This window comes from Periplaneta americana, chromosome 1 (genome assembly GCF_040183065.1).
Source record: "Periplaneta americana isolate PAMFEO1 chromosome 1, P.americana_PAMFEO1_priV1, whole genome shotgun sequence".
Lineage (NCBI taxonomy): Eukaryota > Metazoa > Arthropoda > Insecta > Blattodea > Blattidae > Periplaneta > Periplaneta americana.
In genome coordinates this window covers 51793153-51820000 of record NC_091117.1, presented here as the reverse complement: position 1 = coordinate 51820000, position 26848 = coordinate 51793153, and the positions used below count along the sequence as shown (strand labels likewise).

The 26848-nt window shown below is 35.0% G+C and overlaps 1 protein-coding gene across 3 annotated transcripts in view; it reads left to right on the top strand.

The window, feature by feature from the left end:
* Positions 1 to 26848, top strand: part of LOC138695268 (sodium/potassium-transporting ATPase subunit beta-2-like) — a 197951-nt gene that overhangs the window by 125479 nt on the left and 45624 nt on the right. For all 3 annotated transcript variants that reach the window (XM_069819719.1, XM_069819713.1, XM_069819708.1), the window contains one exon: positions 15030 to 15193. In XM_069819719.1, coding sequence (XP_069675820.1) covers positions 15052 to 15193 — 142 coding nt within the window. In that variant the 5' untranslated portion in view covers positions 15030 to 15051. The remainder of the gene's footprint in view (positions 1 to 15029; positions 15194 to 26848) is intronic.

The window sequence follows — 26848 nt, the reverse complement described above, 5'->3', positions numbered from 1 at the left end:
GTCAATGAGAGAACAGTATTGGACTACTCCGCCTCTTTCTTCCTTGTATGTGTTTTGACGTAGGCAATGCGATATTTACTTTATGAATTCAAGATTTCTCAAACACAAGCAGACTTTGTGCTTCAAAATGCTTAGCGTAATTCAGGTTGTAGTAAAGTACAGTCGTTTGTAAATGCAAATAACAGAGAAATGGAAAACGAAGGAATGGAAAAATGAAAAAGTGAGGGGCGAAAATTTAATGAGTACTAAAAGAAAGTGATAAAAATGGAGATAAAACAATTAAGGGGAATGGGAAACAAAGCAAGAAGAAATGGCAAAAGAAATAAAAAAGAAAGGGCAATAAAATAGTAAGAAGAAAGGAAAGAAAATGGGCAAGAAAGAAATGAACTTATGAGAAAGTAAGAGAAGAAGAAAGTAAAAGGAAAGGACGAGAAAGAAATAGACCCAAGAGAAAGGACAATTGCATAAGAAAAGAGAAAGAGTAAGAAGAAAATAATAGAGAAAGGTCAAGAAATAAAGGACGCGCAGAATGACCGATAAGCGGACTGTTACTTGGCCGTTTCACACTTTTCGAACGGCACCGTACTAAGCGAAATTTGTTTCCAGGCGTGCGCTTTAGGAACGTAAGAATATAATAATAATAATAATAATAATAATAATAATAATAATAATAATAATAATAATAAACCTTCAGTATTTCTACTTATTTCTATCACAAGCTCACGGATATCGAAATTTGTTGCTTTTACCAAGAAGTCGTCAGTTGAATTAGATAGTAATAACTAGACTTAAAGAAACTACAGGAAACTAAACAACTAAGAAGAGAAACTGATAAAGCAAAAGAAGATTGGATGAAAGAGAAATGTGAAGAAATAGAGGATCTAGAGAGAAAAGGAAGATATGATTTTATGTACCGCGAAGTAAAATGTTTGACCTTCACAAATAAGAAAAGCAAATCCATGTAGTTGATAGAGGACGAAATCGGAAATGAAATAACAGACAGACCAGGAATACTGAACAGATGGACGAAATATGTAGAAGAGTTATATGAGACAAGGAGTCGTCCAGATGATTCAGCCGTAGAAGACGAAGAAGCCATATCAAGAGACGAAAAATGATTTTCCTACTTTAAGCGAAGAAGTTGTACGAGCGCTTAAGGAAATGAAGAATGGGAAAGTAACAGGAGTTGATGGAATCTCTATTGAATCAGTGAAATGCTTGGGTGAAGACAAGAAGCAAATTCTATCATCATGCAACGAAATATATGAGAAAGGCGAATGGCCTGAAGATTTTACGGAGACTGTTGATTCCAATACCGATGAAAAATAATGCCAAGAAATGTAAGGAGATCAGAACTATCAGTCTAATATCGCACTCGGCGAAGATTCTCTTGCGAATACTGAATCGACGTTTATATTCTAAGAGGGAAGAACAGTTGGAAGAAGAGCAGTTTGGCTTCAGAAAGGAAAAAGGTACTAGAGATGCAATTTGACTGCTACGAACAATCGGCGAAAGACACCTAGAGAAGAATAAAGAAGTGTAACTTATGTAGTATTTGTGGACCTAGAAAAGGCTTTTGACAGAGTGGATTGGAATAAATTTATGGGGACCCTAAAGAAAATAGATGTGGATTGGAAAGAGAGAAGACTGTTCAGTAATCTTTATGTGAAACAACGAGTCAAAGTCAGGATAGGAGAAGAAATGTCAGAAGGAAGTGAAGTTGGGAAAGGAGTACGACAAGGATGTTCTTTATCACTTACTCTGTTCAACATTTACTTGGAGGATTTAGTAAAGAACTGTTTTCAGAACATGGAAACAGTGATAGTAGGAGGAAGAAGAATAAAGTCTATAAGATTTGCTGATGATATGGCGTTGTTAGCAGAAGAGTAAATTATATTAAAGGATATGCTACTTGAGCTAAATGACAGCTGTGAGCAGTATGGGATGAAGATAAATGAAGAGTCCACTGCAAGAATGATGGATGTCATTTGGAATACATTTTGCAGGAGCAGCAATTGAAAGTTTGAAATGCTTAGCGCTCAAAGCTTAACTGTGATTTTCCGATCATTACTGGACAATGACTATCAGTGTTAATGCCATATAACTCTCTATGTACATTCTATATGTCTTAAGCTATGCATTGACAGTCTTGGTTCATTTTCGACAAGAAAGTGACATCCATCATTCTTGCAGTGGACTCTTCAAATGCAAATAAGACGAAGACATAGTCATAGGAAGAAAAATACAGAAGATAAACTAGCGAATTCTAAATGAGGCAGTAGACCAAGTGGACAGCTTCAAATTCTTTGGGGGTGTACTATAAGCATTAACATGAGCTGCTGCCAGGAAGTCAAAGGAGGATAGCAATGGCCAAGGAAGCTTTTAATAGAAAAAGGACCATTTTCTACGGACCTCTGGGAAAATAACTAAGAAAGAGACTAGTGAAGTGCTTTGTATGGCATTGTACGGGGTAGAAACATGGACATTACTACGAAGTGAAGAGAAGCGAATAGAAGCATTTGAAATGTGGATGTGGAGAAGAATGGAACGTGTGAAGTGGACAGACAGAATAAGAAATGAAGTTATGTTAGAAAGAGTAGGTGAAGAAAGAATGATGCTGAAACTGAAGAGGAAAAGGAATTGGCTGGGTCACTGGCTGAGAAGAAATTGCCTACTGAAGGATGCGCTGGAAGGAATGGTGAACGGGAGAAGAGTTCGGGGTAGAAGAATAAATCAGATCATAGACAACAGTAAAATATATGGAACATATGAGGAAACGAAGAGGAAGGCAGAAAATAGGAAAGATTGGAGAAAGCTGGGTTTTCAGTGAAACATCTTGGGCAAAACACTAAATGAATATCTAGACTTCTTTCCTCGAAACATTCTTGCGCTGAGTAGAAATTTTGTTAGTATTTTGCAAGTACCTCTTACTCAATACGAACTGTGTCGACCTCATTACCAGCGCAGGCACCTGTGAAATACGAAGTTTCCTCGTTTGCTGACGTAGATAAAAATGTTGGCTCTCATTTCTCCATTCGTTACATCAGCTCCGCGATTTTACGCGCATTTAAAGTACTAATTTTTCACTATTGAATACATTCACGCCTGATGGCCCTGCCATGCATTCAGATGTCACCTGTTGTAGCGCTAAGCATGTCCAGGCTGCGAGAGGAGGGCTGAAGGTAGAGGGGCTTCCAATTAGGAGACTAAACATGTATGGACTAAACATTAGACTTCATTAAGATTGTCAACAAACCTCTTCTACGTGAGCAGCATTCCCTTATATCACATCACATCAAGTTCAAGATTGGTCGGTATTTCAGCTCGCTGAAATTGTGCTTCATGGTACTATGTGGTACGCGGCCCATTATTATAGTCCGGGTCTTCTTTATTTAGTATTATAAGAAACTAGTGAAGTGTGGAATTTTATGGGACAGGACGGACATTACGATGACTTGAAGAGAAGAGAAGAGAAGAGAAGAGAAGAGAAGAGAAGAGAAGAGAAGAGAAGAGAAGAGAAGAGAAGAGAAGAGAAGAGAAGAGAAGAGAAGAGAAGAGAAGAGAAGAGAAGAGACTTCAACATATGCAGAACACATCACAAATGCTAACCACACCTACAGAGACATCAACACGGACATGGAAATTCTACACATCCAACCAAAAAGCCAGAAACTAAACACACTAGAACAATACGAGATATGCAGACACACAAAAACACATCCAAATGAAATTCTCAACACACAACTCAATTTCAGAACACACACACTCTTTGACTCCACATCACACTACACAAACACACCCCCACAGGAAACAAAACAAAAGGCGCCAAGACCAGAAGCAACCAGTTCTGAAGAAGGCCAATAACAGGCCGAAACATGTTAACCAGGTACGGTAAAATCTAACACAAGAAAGACATGATACATATTCCGAAAAGAATAGAAGCAATTTGAAATGTGGATATGGAGAAGAATGGAGCGTGTAAAATGGACAGAGAGAATAAAAATGAAGCTGTGTTGGAAACAGTGGGTGAAAAAAGAATAATACTGAAGCTGATCAGGAAGAGGAAAAGGAAAATGTTCATTTATACATACAGGGTGATTCACAGGGATTTACCATCCCTTATGGAGCTTATTTCCGAAGACATTCTGAGCGAGAAATGTCATATAAGCATTTGTCCTAATCTCAATATTTTTAGAGTTACACTAATTTGAAATTGTTTGTAAAATGCCATTATTTTTTTAGTTTTAAGGGTAAAAGAATATTAAAGATAAAGAATGACCTATTCACGAATATCATTTCTTTAATTAGCTAGTATTCTGAAGCTAAAAATGTGTTGCGAATTCCATAGTTGCTTCAGCATATTTTTTTTTCGGTTTTTAGCTACGGAATTACATTTTCTTACGCATTTATCACAACAATTGTTACAAATCACGCCACTCTTGTAAATTCTTGAGGACTGTACATTAGTATGCATAATAAACTGTAAAGAATCAAGTTCCTAAAGTCGTATGATTTGTAACAATTTTTGTGATAGTGCGTAAGAATGATGCCATTTTTAGTTAAAAATTGAAAAACAAAATCTGTACAAAGCAACTGACAACACATTTCTAGCTTCAGAATAGGTCTACTAGCCAATTAAAGAAATGATATTTCTGAATAGTTCATTCTCTATTTCTAATATTCTTTTATCCTTAAAAAAAAAGGTAGTTTGTTTACAAACAACTTCAAACTAGTGCAACTTCGAAAATTTTGAGATTAGGACAAATGTTTATATGACATTTTTTGCTCAGAATGTCTTCGGAAATAAGCTCCGTAAGTGACAGTAAATCCTCGTGAATCACCCTGTATATTGTAAAATTGATATACCCTGTCAACTTTATATACAGCGTGATACCACAGAACATTATAAATGAAATATTTTTCTCCCTCTGACCAGACCATATTTTTTTTCCTGATGGGAAGAAACGTCGTAGAATATGGGAGCATGAAATTAACCCCTTACTGCATAGGACAGTTTTGCACACACTGGTTTAATATTCAAATAACTTAAGTAGTTCTCTCTTTCTCAACTGATGTCACATATGGTCAAATCCAGTTATTCTTCCAGTGTCATATCTGTCCCAGTATGCAGTTTGAAATATTATATTTATTTATTTTATTTTGCTAATAATTGTAACAAAATGTAATATAGCCTATACAGAAAAACTTTAGCTCGCCCCTGAAAGAGTAGAACTCGTGCTCAGGGGCGGATTTCTGAATTGAAATCAAGACGTACCGGTATATAATACAATTATTTGTCTTGTGTCTACTACGCAATAAGAATATATAAATTTAAATTTACGATTTTTTAATTTTTATAAAATACATACATAACTTTTTAAATTTAATACTAGAACTATTAGAATTGACAAGATTAGGATATTTTAATATAAATTTGTTATATATTCTTGAGCCTAAATTACTACTATGATTAAATACTGTAGCAGTGTTGCATTTTAGTTCAAACAATCTTAAAGAATTCATATGTATATAAAGTTATATGGATATAAAACCGGTATATGCCATATCTGTCCCAATATGCGGAAAGGGGTTAACATGCCAAAAGAGATGAAAGTAGAGTTTAGACTGCATTGTAATTTCTTTTCCTCTTGCATTGGTTTACTATTCATAGGCCCCTAACAAAACTGCCCATGTAATACGTACTGTTCAAATTTTGTTTTGTAATGGTATACTTTGTCTTGTAGGTAATCCCTGTTTAGAGAAAGTATTTAATAATAGTACCATCAGCTGAGGAAAGATAAGGAAACTGAGCGATCAACCTACATGTGCGTTCTGTTCTGATCGCGTTGGGCGCCTGCTCGCGTACTGGTCTCTATCCAGTGTTGCCAACAATCGTCACCTCATGTCGCCAAATAAGATATCAAATGTCGCTAAAAGGTCGGTAAATTCCATTCACAAGTAAAAAAAAAAAAAGCGTATCTGAAGAAACGGGTAAGATTAATAGCGAAAATGTATAATAACTGTTAGAGATATAAATGACACATTTCCTCCTCTTCTACTATAGCTGTTGACTTGGAAGACAAGGATTCACATAGGCTGGAAATGGAACGTATATGCGCAATAATATTTTCAGTCCTCCGCAGAACACTTTGAGGAAATTTGGTATTTGCATCTCGTTTTTCCCGAAATCCTTAGGGTGTTCCTGACGTGAGGTATAGCACTAGCTGTTTTGATATGAATTCTGTTGCGTAGTTTTGGTTTCACTAAACTGGATGAACAGGCGTTCTACCTCAGAATTCGAATAGGAAAGAGGAATTACGGCCATAGCGGATATAGAAAATTATTAGAGTTAGCCCAGGCAGAATATTTGAACTGGTACACCTCAACCAAAAAATGTATACTGCACCAATTAACAGCTCCATGAATTCACCAAAGTAGGGTGGTTTATTATATATATAATAGATCACAGACACATTACATACAACAATTTTACACAAAGATATATAATTATTTAAATACAATTTGTACGTTTTACCTATTAACATATTTGTTTTGTCTTGCACTAGCTTTCAGTTCCAAAGTTCCAAAGTAGGGTGACCAGACGCCCTCTTTTGTCCGGACTTGTCCTCCTTTTTAGGCCTTTGTCCGGGGTCAGGGCGGATTTTAAAAAAATCAAGAAATGTCCTCCTTTTCGTAACTTGTATGTCTGATATTTTAAAATTATCTGATTTGACGCCTTATTCAAGTAATTTGCTGTACGTGGCAGCAGCATCGACAGAATATACTCTTTGCCAACGAGCATAGCTCTCTTTGCATACAAAATAATATTAAATTCACATTTTGTGCTGTCTTTTATGTATTTTGATAACATTATTATAATTCCCTTGGCTTTGATATGTAGTTAACTGTAAAATCATTTTATATTATTAAGTTTTATCATACGTATACTGTAATAAAATAGATATTGACATTATTTTAAGTATAATATAGGCCTAAGCCTAAATCTAAATAGGGTAGATATTTTCTGTTCTCTTTAATAATTAGGCCTATAGTTCCCTTAACTTTCATATGTAGCTAATTATAAAAGCATTATTATTAAGTTTTATCATTATTTCTGTAATATTAACATATTTTTAAGTATGATATAGGCCTAAGCCTAAATCTGTACTGTAAATATTTTGTAAGAAAATAGATATTGACATAATTTATAGTATAATATAGGCCTAAGCCTAAATTTAAGTACATATTTTCTGTCCTCATTTTTCGAACAATGTCCTCCTTTTTGAAGCTTTCTGTCCTCTTTTCTATCGATGTGAATCTGGTCACCCTACACCAAGGGAAAAATAATGTAGGAATTTACCCAAGATGTCACCATAACTTACGTTGTCCAAGGTTATTCTTATAAAGTTGTACATTTGTACGAATGAAAATATTTTCTCTGTAATAATATTAAAAATATTTCCAAATACATATTAAAAGCAATTAAAATGACAAGAAATAAAAATGACCATAACCACAAAATCCTCTGTATCAGTATCCTCTCGCCGCTTGAAACACAATGGACATTACAACGATGATGTAGTCTTTGGAATATCCCATTTCCTTCCTTGTATTTCCTCATTTTACATAAAAGACATTCAGTCATCATAAATGATTATTATTCACACTTTGGTAATGCGTTGGTAGGATAGATTAAAATATTTGGTACCAGGAAGGTGACACAGTTTATTTTTAAGCGTTCCGCAACCGTTCAGTTCCTTTACCATGTTGTAAATTATACACATTATATTACGCGCTTCGTAAAAACTCACTTACCTCATCGTGCTATAAATCAGGACCAGAGAACAGCCTCACTTAGCTTACATCGTGTAATCACAGACATTCAAACGGGTACGAGGAGTTTCATTCACGTACTGAAGGCAAGCAGTGACGGTATCATGCCGCTCTAAAAACTCTGTCTCTACAAGCAGTAAGAGGTGGTTTCGTAAAGAATGAGAAGGAGAACTTTTTTTGTTGTCCTGTCGGACAAAATATAATATGTTTAATTTGCTCAACGGTTCAATTAGGAGTATATAGAAACATTAATTGCCACGCTGAATAATGTATAATAATAATAATAATAATTATTATTATTATTATTACTGACCACTAAGTATGTGTTTCTATAATTCTTCTGTACGTGCATGAATATTGATATTTTTAGATCTTCTCCCTAGAAGGATGATATTATTAGGTTTTATCTCACTTTTAATCTTCTTAATCTTTAGATGAGTGTAACTATTTATTAGTTATTCGTTTCATAATAATATTATGTGTCAACGAACTGTTAAACGCCAGAAATTGACATGTCTTAAATCATAGCCAGAAAGAGAAAGATGAGATAAATAAATGTAAGGAAGTCAGCTACCTAATGGGGTTTTGATATATCTCGTACTCTAAAGCCTTTTAATAGAAAAGAATTTCTCAAAGAAGTAATGATTAAAATAGCTTAAATAACTTGTCCATAAGAAGTTCTGATTTGGAAAAACTAAGCATTTCTCAACCAAGTATCGAGAGAAGAATTTAGAAAATTCCTGATTATATTCAAGAGGAAGGTTTGAAAAAGCAGCAAGGAAAATCGTATATTATTCACTGGCTCTTGATGACAGCAGTGACATTAATGATACAGCAAAGCTTGAGATTTTTATCCGCGGGATTGATCAAGATGTTAGTACAGGAACCACCACTGGGTGTAGTTTTCATGCCAAGTACTTTTCCTCAGTCTCCTTACTTCATAGGCTGTCTGTCGCATGTAATCACTGCAGGTCGAGTTTTGGTCACCGCTGCTTTACAACCTTATAGTGTAGTTTCTTAAGGCCATATTCATAGACATTTAATTTCCAATATGCTCAATCAGTTCGCGGGCTTCGGGTGAATGATCAGCGAACTAACGTTTTTCGTATTCATAAACCAGTGATAGCGATATGATATATGATATGAATCCTGTACAAGTAATCACTCGATAGCCGAGGCTAGTTAGCACGCTCGTAACGCGGGCTAGCGAAATGTCTATGCATAGCAGCCTTAAACTGCCATCCTCTTAACATAGCCTACGTATACAGAATGAACCGTAAGTAATATCATTAAATTCAGGAGGTATTCATTGAGATATTTCAAAGAAAAAAGTGCTTCCTTTTCGAGACAAAAATTGTTTTGTATGAAATATATTTTCATAGCGTGTTTTGGGAAAGGCATTGATTTAATTTCCAATATGCTCAGTCAATTTAAGAGAGCAGTGTATTACGATAATAGATGATTGAAAGAATCTCAGTTTTATCCTTTAAATTTGCAGAAATTTGATCCGAACAAATGTAACTTTTCGTTCTGTAATATTCATTTAATTTCCAATATGCTTATCCAATTTTAGTTTTGTCCTTTAAATTCGCAGAAATTTGATCCGAACAAATGTAACATTGTAAAATTTCTTTGTAGGACGAAAACTTAAAATTTCTTTGTAGGACGAAAACTTAAAATTTATTCTGATCAAATTTCTGCACACATAAAGGACAAAATTAAAATTCTTTCAATCATGTATTATCATAATACAGTACTCTCTTAAACTGACTGAGCATATTGGAAATTAAATTAATGGCTTTCCCAAAACACGCTTTGAAATGTTTCATATGAAACAATTTTTATCTCGAAAAGAAAGCAAAAACGAGCAAAATTGCATTAAACTTGTTTGAAATATCTCAAAGAATAACCCCCTGAAAATAATGACATTACTAATGGTTTCCCTGTTTATACAGGGTGTTTATTATTACAGCATTGGTTGTTATTCTTAGCTTATTTAATTTCGCTCATTAGATACACTTAAATTTATTATACTATGTATGTTACACGCAACCATATGATTCTCCTCAACTCCCCAGCCAGTTTTAAATTTAATTTATAGTTTCAGTTTTCAGAAGCAGTATCTCATTTAAATAAACAGTTTGAATTTTTGATAAGGAAATAACTCAAAATCAATAACATTTGAACGCAATGTTTATTTTGTGTTAACGTCATTAGCGTTTCTCTGTCGTCTGCGGAAGTCTGTTAAGCGCTACTCGAGGCAATAAATCACAAATCTGACACCTACAATCCATCATATTTTTGTAGTACTCAATGGGCTGTTAGCCATTGGAATCAGAGGTTCGCGGATTCAACCCTTGTTGAAGGCGATGGATTTCAAAAGAGTGGTAAACTTTAGCACGATATCTTTGCGCTCGTATGACCTCATAGAAGAACATCAGTCAAGAATTGGGCTATCTGAGTCCAGCGCTGTGGAGTAACGGTTAAGGCTGGTTCACAATAAACCGGTAACGGAAACGACAACGAGAACGAGAACGGAAAAATTGTTCAAATAAATTTATTTAAATGTGAGCATTCACAATTAATTTTCACGTTCCCGTTCCCGGGCTCCTGGAAGCTTCTCGTTAATTGTGAATGCTGACATTTAAATCCATTTATTTTTAACAATATTTCCGTTCTCTTTCTTGTTGTCGTTTCCGTTCCGGGTTTATTGTGGACCAGCCTTTAGCATGTCTGAACGCGAAACAAACAGGTCCGGGTACAAATCCTAGTTGGGGCAAGTTACCTCTTTGAGGTTCTTTCCGGGGTTTCCCTCAACCCATTAAGAGCAAATGCTGGGTAATTCTCGGCTCTGATTCGTTGATTCATTTCGCTGGCATTAAGATAGAAATTTTATACGTACTTAATGTAGCGAAATTAAGTTAGTTGTTTAATTGTGTTTTATTGCAATGTACAAAATTTTGCACAACTTTCAATAAATTGTGCACGCATTGAGATTTAAAAAAACTGCCATCTTTTTTCTCCATTTAAAGTAATATCATTTATGAGGTGTTATTATTTTTAGATTATTATAGTGCATATTTCTATAGAACATATTTGCATGCATATTTTAAGCTTTATAAATGCATGAAAATGAAGTCATTAGAATCTTCATGAAGTTGAGGAAACCACGTACTTTCACAATGGATTTACATCTTGCGAATTCAAACACAAAATGATTTTTGCCATGCTGCCATAAACAAACCATAGCGCAGCTGTGTTTAGACTTTGAATCTTCCTCTATCCAGTGACATGCGCAATGTTTTCTATCTTCGATAGTTTGTCTGTAATAGAAAATTGAAGTCTGCTCTTTCATTTTGAATCACTGTGTACTGTACAGCACTTACAGTAAGTTTTATCTCATTCATTAGCCAAGACAGTGTATGTACTACATTATTGAACAATTTACATTGTTACTCTTCTTTTCTCACTTATTATAGGTTTTTATATTTTGCTGGCATATTATTGCCGTACGTACTATATAAACATTAGAAGAAAAATCCCTCTTCAGTCCCTCTCCACAAATACTGTATTGTAAATACTGTACGTACTGTATTTCTGTTACGTTTTTTTAAGTTTTAACTCTATTCTGTTCAATAACCATGTAAGTGCGCAGCCTAAAATTTACAGATATGAAATTTTTAGCAAATATATATATATATATATATATATATATATATATATATATATATATATATATAGGAACTGCATACCAACATTTTCTACCTGGATTACGGTCATATGGAAACTGCACACCAAAATGTTTTCTACCTGCTTTGCCGATAGGCCTACTATACATAGTTTTAATTTACCAAACTGTTTAATTTTCTTCTATATGAGGACTGTAAATTTTATAAAGCCAAGGAATTGAAAAAAACTATTAAGTGATGTGGAGGTATTGTGATAGGAAATGCAATGCGAAAATTTATAGCTTGCTGAACATTATGAAAATTATTAAAGAACGCTGTGAACGTAACATTTGGTGGATATTAGCCATTTTTTTTCCACATAAAAACCATATTTTACATGAGTATATTAGGGTTAAAGTTTTCTATCCACTTGAGATAATATAATATAAATACATTTTTAACATTTTTTTTTCTTGTCGATGTTATAAATAAGAGAAATATAAACTTAATTTTACGACAGTTACAACTAGCAACACAAACACATGAGAAGTCTACATCAATAATGAAAAAGAGCTTAATTATACAAAATACATTTAAAAAATGATATATGTAAATACAGAACATAATTGAATAACAATAACATAGAATTTGTCATGAAATAATACATATAGCGTCCATAAGTCAACAAATATTACGAGTATTATACATACTAGAGCAATGTGGAATATACAGACAATCATACAAACAAATATTTCATACACAAGTAAATTTGTAATTTACACACACCCTTTTATAGCAGATATTAGCAAATTTAGTCGCCAAATAATTAATGCAGCTACGAAAAGAAAAGTCATCGATGATGTTAATAGTAAGCCATCAAACTGAGATTTATATTAAACTGCGAAGCAATGAAGGAAGGATGTAAGTAAACGAAGTTTCAATATAAAGTCAGTCAAATGCAAAAGAAACATATTTTGTAAATTGTGCAGTTTCTGGGTAAGATCAGTAAAACTCTCGTGAATCAGTGTGCAGTATCCGGGTAGGATTAGTGGGTCCCTCGAAAAGTCTACCCCGGCTAAAACGACCATAAACTGGCGGTCCCTTCGGAATCGTTATAACCCGTTCAGACTGTATTTAAATTCCGGCATCAAACATTAAAAAGGCAGTGGCAGCACAGTTCATACAGTATCCAGACAGACAACACAACAAACATTAATCGCCAACATAGCATAAAAAGAGCAGAAAATAATTCGAGTTTCCTGTAAAATAAGATTGTAACAATTGAATTAATTTGTTTAATGTCCACCAAATCTCATCAAAACATAAATTATCCAAGTGAAATAGTGTTATAACAAGGCTTAGGATCAGAGACAACTTAAGAATGAAGTGAAGTTACAGTGCAGATGGAGTGAGGTGGCACGTTGGGTTTTGTTTACCTGTGCCTTGGTGTACAATCCGGTTCGTGATCAGAGGTACAGTATTCTTCCGTCTCTTCCTACGAAACGAACTCAGGCCATTACAGTGCATTTTCAATTCATAGTGAACAGTTTTTTCAAACTAGTTGCAAGCATGTACATGGTTGTTCATAGTAACGCTAACGCTTTCAACTTCGCCAATGGACATGAAAATTTGTGAGGTATGTATCCTACTTCATTTTCCACCGTCACTAGATTGTACTGTTAACAGTAGAATATAACGAAGCACATTGACGTCGTTCTGTACATTACAGTATGTCTATCTACTATGTTCAAGGAACTCTATATAATCTAGTTAGTGGCGTTTAAAAAGGGCGCGTCAGCTACTATGGCTATTTGTGCCCTTATCTAAATCCCTTCACATAACAGAAACACAATACAATAACCAGAATGCTTAAAAGAACTAAAATGCGTTGTCACGGTTAAAACGAGGCTTACAAATGCAGTTTCAACAACGTGATGCAGTCCATACCTGTGGAGTAACGGTCAGCGCGTCTGGCTGCGAAACCAGGTGGCCCGGGTTCGAATCCCGGTCGGGGCAAGTTACCTGGTTGAGGTTTTTTTCCGGGGTTTTCCCTCAACCCAATACGAGCTGGACCCCGGACTCATTTCACCGGCATTATCACCTTCATATCATTCAGATGCTATATAACCTAGATGTTGATACAGCGTCGTAAAATAACCCAATTAAAAAAAAACAACGTGATGCAGTTCTCAGACCCTAGTTAGTATTTAAAAAGAAACAATAAAATAATAAAACAAATGCCACCCGAAATAAATTATCTGGCGCATTTATAAAATGCTCGGATGTAAAAGGTCAATGTCAAGTTATGTTAAAAACATATACTAAACAAATGTAACCTCCGGATGTAAAGGGTCCGGAGGATAAGTTTTTTTAAATTTTTATTTTATTGGGTTATTTTACGACGTTGTATCAACATCTAGGTTATTTAGCATCTGAATGAAATGAAGGTGATAATGCCAGTGAAGTGAGTCCGGGGTCCAGCACCGAAAGTTACCCAGCATTTGTTCGTATTGGGTTGAGGGAAAACCCCGGAAAAAACCTCAACCAGGTAACTTGTCCCGACCGGGATTCGAACCCGGGCCACCTGGTTTCGCGGCCAGACGCGCCGACCCACAGGTGTGGGCCCGGAGGATAAGTAAAAACGGGTCATTATAAAACTAAATTACCCTGTCAAGTCCTGTATTCCATAAAAATCTCAGAACTGCATTTGTACAATTAAAATCATTACCAAGAGCGTTACGTAGAGTCGGCTGAATTCTATATTGCCGACGGACACGGTCATATTTTTTACAATGCAATAAAAAATGTTTCACCGTAAGAGGAACATGGCAATATCACACTGCGTATAGTCAAGTTGTGAATACATTGGTTGCTAAAGTGTCTCGGATCCTAAGCCTGGTTATAACTATATAATTATGATTTTTTTTTATTGAAATACAAGTATGTTGGTGAATCACTTTTAATCACAGATTTAAACAATATTTTATTCATCTTTCTACTATAAATAGTTCCTCTCCTAAAAAGTTCGTCTTATGTGACAATTTACGTTTTGATTAGTTGTTCCTCAAATAAAAAATGGTTTAAAGTTGAACACATTCGTGTTTAATAAAGACTATTAAAATACCTAGTATGCTATAGCTGCTGCCTGGACCACTGAAGAGCTGTGTGTGTTTTCTATTCTCTGTGTCCTAGAGGTACGGATTAAAACTTTACCGGTCAAACAAGCACTTCCAAGCGATTCCACCCCATGTGTTCGGTCCACAGTGGGTTAGCTTACTCAATTGTTCAGCCGTGGCATCAAAGGCAGCGTATGGGGGGAGAGACGTGGTCATCCGTCTCTAAGAGGGTAGGGAGTTGCGCCCAGATTTTTAACTGTGTTGCAGCCAGACCGGTCTGCCGGCCACGTGACTGGGGCAGGTGTCCTAATCACTCAGGGACTTTCCACACGAGTGCAGCACCTCGGGCGATAAGGCAGGCTGCACCACCGATAGCGGATGAATGATAGCGGCGTGCCGCCTTGTGTTTCAGAGTCAGTCAGTGCGTCGCAGGCATGGCGATAGACAGCAAGTATGCGGACCACAGCAATGGCATCTTCGTGGCTCCGCCGACGCAGAGTCGCCTGGAAGCCTTCAGGACCTTCCTCTACAACAGCGAGGCTGGCTCCTGCCTCGGAAGAACGCCTGCGAGCTGGGGTGAGTACCGGCACAACACGCCCGCCGCGTCGTTAGTTTTTTATTATATTGCATTCTGCTCTTCTTTTGTTCACTATATCGTGTGGAGTTACAGTTAAGACTGGAATGTATATTTAACAATACTGTGAATATACCTTTTTAAAAATCAGTTCTATTTTTCATTCTTACCGACATTGTTGATACGTGATGTAAATGTAAAACCGGTGAATGTAGAGTATCCAACGCCCACTGAACGAATATTTCACTTTTATCACTGCCAATGTTGCGCTATAATCGTATATGCAAGGTAGGCTATAACAAAAACCTAAACTAACCAAACCTAACCTGTCAAAGAAGCAACAAGTTATACTAAATATGTGTAAAATTGGCCTATGTCTCTATAGTGGGCGGGACATAAGTAACATTGACCGTAAAACCTCTTATCCGTGGTAATGAAGGGGGTGGACTGAACGGTTAGTCGAAAAAATCGGATAATCCGTACCGTAAAATATTTTCGTAAATTTAGTGAATAATGCTCACACTTTCGTAATTTCCTCTATGGTCTTGTATTGAACACGCTAGGTAGTGGATCAGAAGTTCACCGATTTAAGTGTCATTGTTAACAATTTGTTGGTTGATTATATAATTTTGTTAATGAATTCATGATTTCATTTTGTTTATTATAAATGTTTTCATGAATTATAAGTTCTATATTATTAATTATTAAGTCTATATTAATAATTAGTGATAGTGTTAGAATAATAATGATTATAACGGAATTTTAGGGTACAAGGGAATTTCTTGGGGCAGGGCAAAGTTGCGCCACACGGTCAGATAAAATGCAGCATATAAAAAAGGATCCCTGTTTTGTGGGCATAGTTGCGCCCCGTTCCCACCAGGTAGAGAAAAAGGCATGGCATAGTTGCGCCCCGTTCCCTTCAGGTAGAGAAAAGGTCATGGCATAGTGCGCCCCGATGAAATAGGTAGAGAAAAAGACACTACGGAAACTCGAGCCTCGCAATCAACCAACCTTATTGATTTCTTATTCGATTTATATTCATTATCGATACCGTTAAAATGAACAACATGAAGTTGGCAGTATTTTATTAACTGTTTTTCTACTGTTTATGCAGTGATTATCAATAGCCTACCGTTAAAATGAACACCATGAAGTTGGCAGTACTTTATTAACTGACATATTCAAATGAGTGAGTCGTTGGAATATGGGGCCTTAGCAGTCTTGACATTTTATTAGTGATTTTCACACCGTCTGTGGCGTATAGTGAGGTTAATTTAAAATGAAGTTAAGTTTAGTGAAAAGGGTGAATAGTTAATAATTGATAATTGTTCTAAGTTTCAGTTTTCGAAACCCTGTACCGTAGGGTTAAGATATCGATGTAGAAACAAAAAATGCAGTTCATTTATTGTGTGTGATCAATAAAAAAGTGTTATTTTAAATAGCAAAATTGATCATACGCTAGGCCTACCTGATTTCAATGCAGCTATCACTGTAATATTTTTAAGTAATTTATTTATTTTATGACAGTCACTTTCGTGTGTACTATGCTCATCGGGGCGCAACTACGCCATGTCCATCCTGCTACCTGATTTCTTCGGGGCGCAACTATGCCATGTCCCATCTGCCACCTGATTTCTTCGGGGCGCAATTATGCCATGCCTAGGCCTCCCAATTGACCGTGGGGCGCAACTATGCCATACCGATTTCTTGTAATGGTTATTTGTGGAAAGATAGAAATATGGAGGTCTCGTATTGTAGATGTACATACTTCATATACGTCATCCTTGATTTTTATTAAATTGCACATGGTTGTGACTCCAGTCTCGTATTCTGAGATGAGCCACAGTTTCTCGTTCCCCGAAACCCCTCAGTTATTTACATTTTTTACACATAGCACGACACGATTTCTTTTGATATTCGTGGAAGACATTTTATATAGAAGTTATACAGTACAGCTCGAACAGTAGACTATACTGTGTAAGGCTAAAGTCTTGTAATAGCTCTCTCTAGAAAAAAATGACTTGCTAATATAATGTACAGTAGCATACTCAATATATTTCTGTAGGAAAAAAAGGGCGAGAAAGACAGTCGGATAATCCACCAATCGGTTAATAGGGTGACGGATAATCGGGGTTCTACTGTAGATTACAGTATATACAAAACAGTGATTATACATAGAACCCGTCGCCCTGAGTGGCACAGGCGGTATAGCGCTGGCTTTCTGTATTCCAGGTTGCGGGTTCGATCCCGGCTCAGGTCGATGGAATTTAAGTGTGCTTAAATGCGACAGGCTCATGTCACTAGATTTGGTGGCATGTAAAAGAACTCCTGCGGGACCAAATTCCGGCACACCGGCTACGCTGATATAACCTCGGCAGTTGCGAGCGTCGTTAAATAAAAAAAAACATATTCGGAAAACGTATTGTGTCTTTCATAGTGAAAGCGTGGGGGGGGGGGGATAAAAGAGGAATAGAAGAAGAAATAAATAGAAAGAAAGACAAAGACAGAAATAAGGCAGAGACGAACAGTAAAGAAAGGTCAAAACCTGCCACAGCCGAGGACATAGCAGAGATATTTGATACGTTTAAAAAAATGTGGATGTGATCAAAAATTGCAAATAAAGTAAAACTGGAAAAGATCGAGAAGTATAGGGGAGAGAGAAAGTGTAAAGCAGATGTGTAGAATAAAATATAAGTATTTATAGGAAGTGAGAATAGTGACAATGGATTAAGTGTAAGCAGAATAGTGAGAAAGTGAAAGTGAGCGCAAATAGGAATGAGAGAAAATAGTGAGAAAGGGTTAAGAGAAGTGAACAAGTGACAGCATAAAATTAGAACTAACATTTGAATGTTGGAACAGTAAATGAATATAAGAGAAAGATAGGAGAAAAGATCAAAGAACAAATAGGACAAATAATTCAATATCATAATTTATAGAGATAAATTGAAATTGAGATTTTAGTGAATAGTAGTTAGAGAATAAGTTAAAGGGGGTGTGAAAGTAGTATAGAATATTAGATACATTAGGATTAATGAACAAATAGAGAATAGCAAAGGAAATGTAGGAGAAATGCTGAAGGGGAGTTTGACCAAATAACAAAAAAAGGTACATAGTGTAAATGGGAGTATTGGTGTAGACGTGTACTGCAAATAATGTGTTATTGTAATAATATGTTAACGGTGGCACCGGATACAGAAATGTGAGGTACTCCATTACATGTAAAGAAGTGCTGTGACGAAATATATCATATTATCATATCATATCATTATGTGTCTTTCACGTGTTGAATTTTACATTACCTCGTTCCGAAGTGATGCAGTGTTAAAAGTTGTGTAATCAGGATGTATAAAAAACACAATTTAATTTACATAGAATACCCCCCCCCCAAAAAAAACCTCATTTTTTACACTATGGTGCATTATTTCGCACCTACTGCAGTTCATGCCGTGTAAGTTGTTGATGACTGGTTACTATGATGGGATGCCAGATTGTGATGAGTACTACAGTCCCCTTAATTGTAATCCTAGGGGATCTTGAAAGATATACCCAGTATTTAGGAATAACTTGTATTGTCCTTAACTTTTCGAATATAGAATTGGATGCAACGCAATTGGTGATAATGCTATGAAACTGCCTTGTTATTAATAACACCCACACAATAATTAGCTTATATATTAAAACTTAGAAGTTACTTTTAAACTCAGGAAAATTTTCTCTGGCTTTACGATATTGCCTTTCATATTTGCCGCGTTTTCCCGTTTTACCATTAAACTTATTAGCATTTAGCATTAGCAGAGTAATAATAGACTACCGTAATAGAAATACACAAAACGAACCGCGAATGATAACGTATTTTGCGGCCTTATGACCATATGATATGACGTCAAAATGCAAGGTATTTGTCATAGAATGCAGAGATGAGAGAATTCGAAGCATATTGCAACCATGCTCTCATCAACGAACAATGATTTCTGAATTTCCGATTTTAAAAAATGCTTTGAAAACCCATGAATAATGCATTGTAAACATATAAAAGGAAATAAAATGTAGCCTAATTTCGCCCTTTTGATTTTTGAGGTAGCTCAAAGGGCGACTCGGCGACTTGTCAATTTTATTACTCGCCAGTTGGCCCTGAAAATGTAGCCTAAATTTCGATACATCGCTATATTAGGGTTGCCATTTTCACAAGCGAAAAGTCGGGATACTTTATACAAGTAGTGGAGACTTTTTTCGTTTTAAGTGTTATTAGGGTTACCATAATTTGGGAAGCTAAAATGAGTGGCTAAGTGCCAGAGTTGCCTAACTCACAAATTTTTAAGCCTCCTTTTTCTGCATAAGATGACTGTAAATTATCATTTATATGTGTGCCAAAGTAGAAGTACTAGATAAATATTAGATTATTCTAGAAATAATTTCCAATTGAGAGCATATCATTAAAAAAAAAGACGTCTAAGTTTAGACTTCAATAACTCTTTAGTGTAATTGTGGCTTAGACAACTCTGGCACTGAACCACTCAAATACGGACATATTATTACTTAGTAACTTATATAATGATAATTCGTGTTTAGCATGGGGTAATAATGATGATGATAATAATATAATAATAAAAATAATAATAATACTAATAATAATAATATTATTATTATTACTATTATTATTATTATTATTATTATTATTATTATTATTATTATTATTATTATTATTACAATACAGACCTTCAAAATACGGACATATCCTTATCCTGCTAAATACGGGCGTTTGATAACCCTAAAACTGTGTGTTAAAATGACTCTGACGTTTTAACGTTTTGTTTCAATTCAACAAGACGTCTAACATTGCTAATAAAGGGAACCACAGAAACAACGAAACTAGCTGCCCGTTGTAGAGAGAGCACAACAATCGCTTTATACAAGTAGTGAGGGTCGACAACATGGTAACAGTTAATTCTTAAATGCTCTATTCTAGTATGCAAATATTTTTCTATACTAAGTCGTTTTCAACGAAATAAAATAAAATTCATTACTCAAAACAGAAAATACGGACATTTCCACTTTCTTCACACCTAACTACTTCACGAACACGAACAGAAAAATCAAAATACGGACGTATTGCAACCCTATGTAATATCAATGTTTCTAATGAGAAATGAGTCATACATATCCAGTGCATAGGCTAAACATAGATCATAAAGGAGTATGATCAATTTAAGAAACATTATTGTATTAATGTAATGCATAATGAAAGAAACATAAAATTACTATAATAAAAAAGACCAACTTCAACTAGTTAATAAATTAGACTGTGCCAAATCTTAGCACTATTAGGACCTAATACTACTTCAGCATCATCTACAAATAATTAGCACATTCGCTTCTTTTTTCCTTTCCGCTGTCACTATCATCCGTTCTCTATTTAAATTTGCTTGTGGGTTTAAAAAATATCTGAACATAAACTTACTTACTTATTATCCGCTACACCAAACAAACCAACAATGATACACAATTCAATTTTCAATATTGCACTCACTCTAGTACACGACATAACTCTCCAACAGATACAACGTGGTCCGCCGAAGTGGTGTGCAGCTAGAAAATGGGTCACAGTTCTGCCATCCATTCGCTATATGCGGAACCCGAATCACATAAAAGTGATGTGGGTAGGCATTAGATACATACATACTGTACATATACAAACATACTCCTGTACCAATGAAGAAATGTTCCTGTGCCAGCAAATTTATTTATTTTAATGGGTTAGGTACAGCTTACAGCAGTAAAATTTTGGAAATATTCAACATTTTTTGCCTCCATTACTGTATCTTGCACAATAATGAAAATTAGTATGTGTAAAACACTGTCCTGCTATGTGAGGAACATATTTTTACGATTTAAAGAAGCAAAAGACCTAGTTTCCGAAATTGGTAGAAGTTTGGTGACTGTTACTGGAGATCCTCACTGCACCAATTACCTACGGCAACGAATAGGAATGGAAACGCAGCCAGCATTTTGGGAACCTTTCCAGACGCCAATTCTCTGGATGAGATTCTCTTTATTTGAATGTCTGAAAGCAAGACAAGGGTGAAGTACGAACCCCCGTAGAATGAAGATAAAACTCCACTCACGGCAAGAATCGAACCACGGACCGCTTCGTTGAAAAACACACGCACTATTTACAGAGAAATAGTGACAGACCATAAATTCAACCTGTTACGAATTAAAGTCTAAACATCCTCGGGATATGATGAAATTTCCTGTAGTAAAATATGGAAATCTGAGACATTTGAGTGAAATTGTTTCATGAGCCATAAATTTAAACATAAATAATGTTTCACTCCTGCTATCAACCCTTAAAACACTCTTCCTTTCTTTCTCAATATGTGAGGAAAACGAAAACATATGCTTTTCCTGTTTATGTATGACAATAATAGTTTCATAGATCATAAATTTAAACACAAATAATGTTTCACTCTTGCTAGAAACCCTTAAAACACTCTTTCTTTGTTTCTCAAAAAAATAATTTATTTATTTATTTTTATTTATTTATTTTTTTTCAGAATTCACAATGGTGGCAGTTCACTGTGCAGTGATGAAGCGTTTCCCGTATAACTAAAAAAATATCCAACATTCTGTGATGAAATTTTTTGTGTGCATTTATGCATGTCATATCTACAATATGATGCAGAATCACTTCTCTACCTTTCATAGATTGATAAAAAATAAATTAATTTAAAAAATGGCCAAATATCAGTATTTTCTTCTAACACAAAATAAAAAAAAAAATTATCAATAAATGTACCTAGTTGAAAGAGCATGATATTGTAAACATGAGTTTCAGCAATAAAATAAAAGAGAGAGAACATGAAAAAGTTAAAAAAATTACGAGTTAAGAGGAAAACGCTTCATCACTGCACACTATTTAGAATTAAAAAAAAAATAAATGATTTTTTTTAAAAGGTATATTTTTTTTCATGTAGCAGAAAGGCAGTGTTCTGCACATACCAATTTTCATTATTGTACAGGATACAGTAATGAAGGAAAAAAAATGTTGAATATTTCCAAAAATGTACTGCTGTAAGCTGTACCCAACCCCTTAATCTGGAGCACAAGAGCTAAGCTTTTTCCTTGGGTAGTCCTAAATCTCTTATTAAATCATTGAGTTCAAACGGGTAAACTCTTCAGGACTTTCACTCTCTACATCACACAGACTTTTTATGTTTCTGATCCTCATCAACTGGTTAGTAGGCTACAGAATTTTACATTAGAGCATTGGGTTATGGATGGAGAAATATCACCAGTATATTAATACTATAAAACATAAAATATAGTTTTGTATAAAAATGGTGCGTGATGTGCCATTTTTATCATTTCTGGCTTCAGCACACAAGAATACATAAAGGAAAGCTAAAATGTTTTTTTTTTATCGCAGACCTGTGTTATTACAGTGTTCCTTACTATAAACCTGGTTTGTAATGACAGATGAAAGTGTTTTAATATAGCCAATACTTCTCGATTTATGATCTAAAACGTGAGGACGTATCATTCAGCAATAAATATCTTTGGTGAGTTTGTCATTCATTTCCGGTAACTTACATTTTTTTTTATCCCGTTTCTCTGATAACTCGGTCAATTTTTTAGATCTATACTAATAATAAATCTGTAGCCGAAATTTTTCTGGTAATTTTCGATTTTCCAAAAATAATTGGTCCTAACATATATAATTAACCACCCTGAAACCGAAAATCGCTTTTTTGAAATTTTTGTTTGTATGTCTGTCTGTCTGTCTGTCTGTATGTTTGTTACCTTTTTACGCGATAATGGCTGAACGGATTTCGATGAAATTTGGAATAAAAATTAAGTTCGTTGTAACTTAGATTTTAGGCTATATGGCATTCAAAATACGTTATTTAAAAGGGGGGTTATAAGGGGGCCTGAATTAAATAAATCGAAATATCTCGCTTATTATTGATTTTTGTGAAAAATGTTACATAACAAAAGTTCCTTTAAAAATAATTTTCGATAAGTTTTATTGCTTGAAAAATTTTGATAGGACTGATATTTAATGAGATAAATGAGTTTTAAAATTAAAATAACTGCCATCTAAGGCCGTGTAACGAAATAAAAAACAAATGACTTGGTCTATAAGGGGTCTTGGACAACAACAATCGAAAGCTATGAAAGATTGCCTACAGAGAATGTTTCTGTCTTTGTATGAAGTAATATCGGAAGTTAAATTAACCGATTTGTATAATTAATTATTATTTCACCATTGGAAAGTGTAGTTTCTCTAGATGGACATAATACTATAATGTTATTACAGTAACTTCTGATATAATAATGTAATATAATATAATACAATACAGTACAGTACAGTACAATACAATACAATACAATACAATATAATTTAAGTTATTTGAAGGGTTCAGAACCGTAGTGGGCCAAGCGCCATTTACTGAATACGTAGAAAACAACAAGGGTTAAAATTAAGTTATTACCATAATTCAATGGAAACATATAGCAAGTAAAATAAAGTATACACATTAAATCTAAATGATGTCACTGTTCATTAAACTATGGTTGCATGTAATAACAATTAAGAAACATGTTAAAGGAATTGTCATTGCACCAAATGAGTGCTTTCTGGACCAAAATGATCGCATTTTAATTATTTAAGTACAATTTAAATTAAGTAACATATTAAACGATTTATCCTTCTATCAAACACGAATGTTCCCTGGATCAAACGTCCTATTTTAATTATGTAATTACTTTATATTTATTTCTAACAGGTGCAGCGGAGCGCACGGGTACGGCTAGTAATTTAATGAAATTTTGCAAGCATGTGTATTTCATAGAGAACAAAATTTTAGTTCTTATTTTATAAATTCTTATACAAAAAAAGGCAAATTTTTACTTCAACAACAAGAAAAGCCAGAAAAAATATTTCCCATTCATGTATTGCAGCCGTGGCGAGAACGTGACTCGCGAGACATTGTGGCTCGCAGTGCAATTCGCTTGCTTCTAACCTCCGCCAACCCCCACCCTCTTACTCACTGGAGTCAAACTCCGTTCCATTTGTATTTGTCTCTGACCTGCGAGTGGCATATGTCTCTCTCGAAACCATGTACGAAAGTTCCAAGTAGGATGGGAGGACGCATTTTTTTACTGCCAATATGATGAGAATATTAAATGTATGATTTGTTCACAAGTATTACGAGGAAACGGTTGTATAACATAAAACGGCATTACACTACATGTTACTAATGAAACATTAAAAGGTTGTTATCATCATCATCATCATCATCTCTGTACTTCGACACTTTTTCAGCAGATGTACGAATAATGCAGTTAGCTCTTCAATTTGAACTCGCTGGTTTACTATGTGATGTCAAATGAAAGCTAGATGTAAGGACTTGACAATGTTGAACTTTCAAATCTTTGCCAAAAAATAAATATCCGAATATCGTTCTTTCGCTTGCTCTGTTGAAGCCACGTTCGCTACAACTTATGTTTGTGAAAAATGATTTCCAACAATGAAAATAGTAAAAACCAAATTTAGGTCACGACTGACAGACAAATACCTTCGTGATCAACTACGACTGGCAATTAGTGACATAATTCCTGATTTTGAAACTTTGTCGCAGAGACATTCTGAAGACAGTTAATTTTAGGTTGTGATATTGTTCATTTATTGTTCATTTCTTTCTTTGTTACACGTACTAAACATTAGTTTGTAGCCTTGTACTGTATAAAATTATATTTAAGTGCTTGACGTAAGGAAAATGAAAATCCGTTAATAAGTCAGACACTTGCTTCACTTCCCCTTCGGATGTCCGCCTCCCTCCATAGGTGCTATGCGCGTTGCAGGCTACACAGTGGCTCGGCGCACGATTACATTTTCGCCACCGCTGATGTATTGAAATGATAGAGACCAGTTTTGTTAAGCCATGCATACATTGTGAATAAAATGAAGTAAAAACATTATAAAATATTGAAAATTATTTGAGAAAATTTGAAAACGGTTTTTCCTAAAGCACACTGCGCCCGCCAATTTAATGAACCATAAATCGTTAAAGGTAAATTTATTTTTAGTTGTGGAATTTGTTTAATGAGCTAGAATAATTGTGTAAACACTACATCAAATTTGAGAATAAAAGGAGTTCAGATTGGAATTAATACTTTGTTGAATATTTAGATAGGCCAGGATGCACTGGAAGGAATGGTGAACGGGAGAAGAGTTCGGGGCAGAAGATATCAGATGATAGACGACATTAAGATACATGGATCATATGAGAAGACAAAGAGGAAGGCAGAAAATAGGAAAGTTTGGAGAATACTGGGTTTGCAGTGAAAGATCTGCCCTTGGGCAGAACTCTATGAATGATTGGTGTACACGACCCCTTAAGGACAGAGTATTCAATTTTGGAATATGTGATAAAATGAATGAAAACGAAAATCTTGTTTATGTCAAAGAGCTTTAGGTCACTGCGACAGCTGTGCTTGTTAAAAAAAATGGGGTCACTTATTGTATAAGAATTTTGTGCATGGCCACATTTAATTCCTGGAATTAATAGCGAGGAAAATAGGACTGAAAATGCTATCCATTTAGCAGCTGAGTGCATGACTAAAACGTAATAGATATTGAACAAATGACGTACGATCTCCTAGTGTTGTTATTTTTCCCATGGCAACGGTGAGTCGTTGTGGCCGTCTGCAGGGACTCGCTTGGAAGTCTCATTTGGGCGTACTAAACGCCATCCTTTTGTTTGGATTATGAAATTGATAAGCACGCAAAACCAGTCCACCCATGCTGGCGTGTTGAATGGAGAATTCCAGTATAACGGTACAGTAACGGAAGAAACTGTCCATATTCATACTCGCTATCGTATTTTTGTTGTGAATTCAGTCTCAAACTGTGACGTTTCACTCTTTCTCCTTTACACGTCGTCCAATGAATCATTTATCTAATGTAGCCATCATTAAAGTTGGTATTCTCTTACTAGCCCAGCCAGAAATTAAGTAATAATTAATTTGTACAATAAAATACCTATAACGAAATTCTAGTGACCTATGAAATTACTTGTTATAGTAAAATTTCGTTATGTCGAAATATATGTTGTTTTTTATAAAGACAGACATCTCGAACGAATGAATCGATGCAGAATTCCAAAAGCACTGTTTCATTTCCATCCATATGGCAAAAGATCTCTAGGCCGTCCAAAGAAGAGATGGACTGAAAATTCTAGTTTGAGACCGTAACAGGCCACTTGGCCTAATACTTGTTAGGAAGATGATGATGATGATGATGATGATGATATAAAGACAGAAAAAAAATGTTTGTTCATTTACGTCTACTTACACCGTAAATTCCTTGTATTTGAAAAGAAAAAGTTTAGAGAAAGGTATAGGAAAAGTACAAACTTCAAGTTTTATTAAGCACTTTGTAGGATTAGTGAGCTGTCATTGGCAGAAGGAAAGTAAATGTGGAGAACAAGGGAACAACTGCATGAGAAAACTAACACAAAATTCAAGAGAAATCTGCATCATAGTATACATGCAACATTAGCCAGATATTTAATGTCTACAGACTAAAAATTATATAAACCAATTCGCTGATCAATCATATGGTACAAAATTATACTGACCAATTACATGTAAAA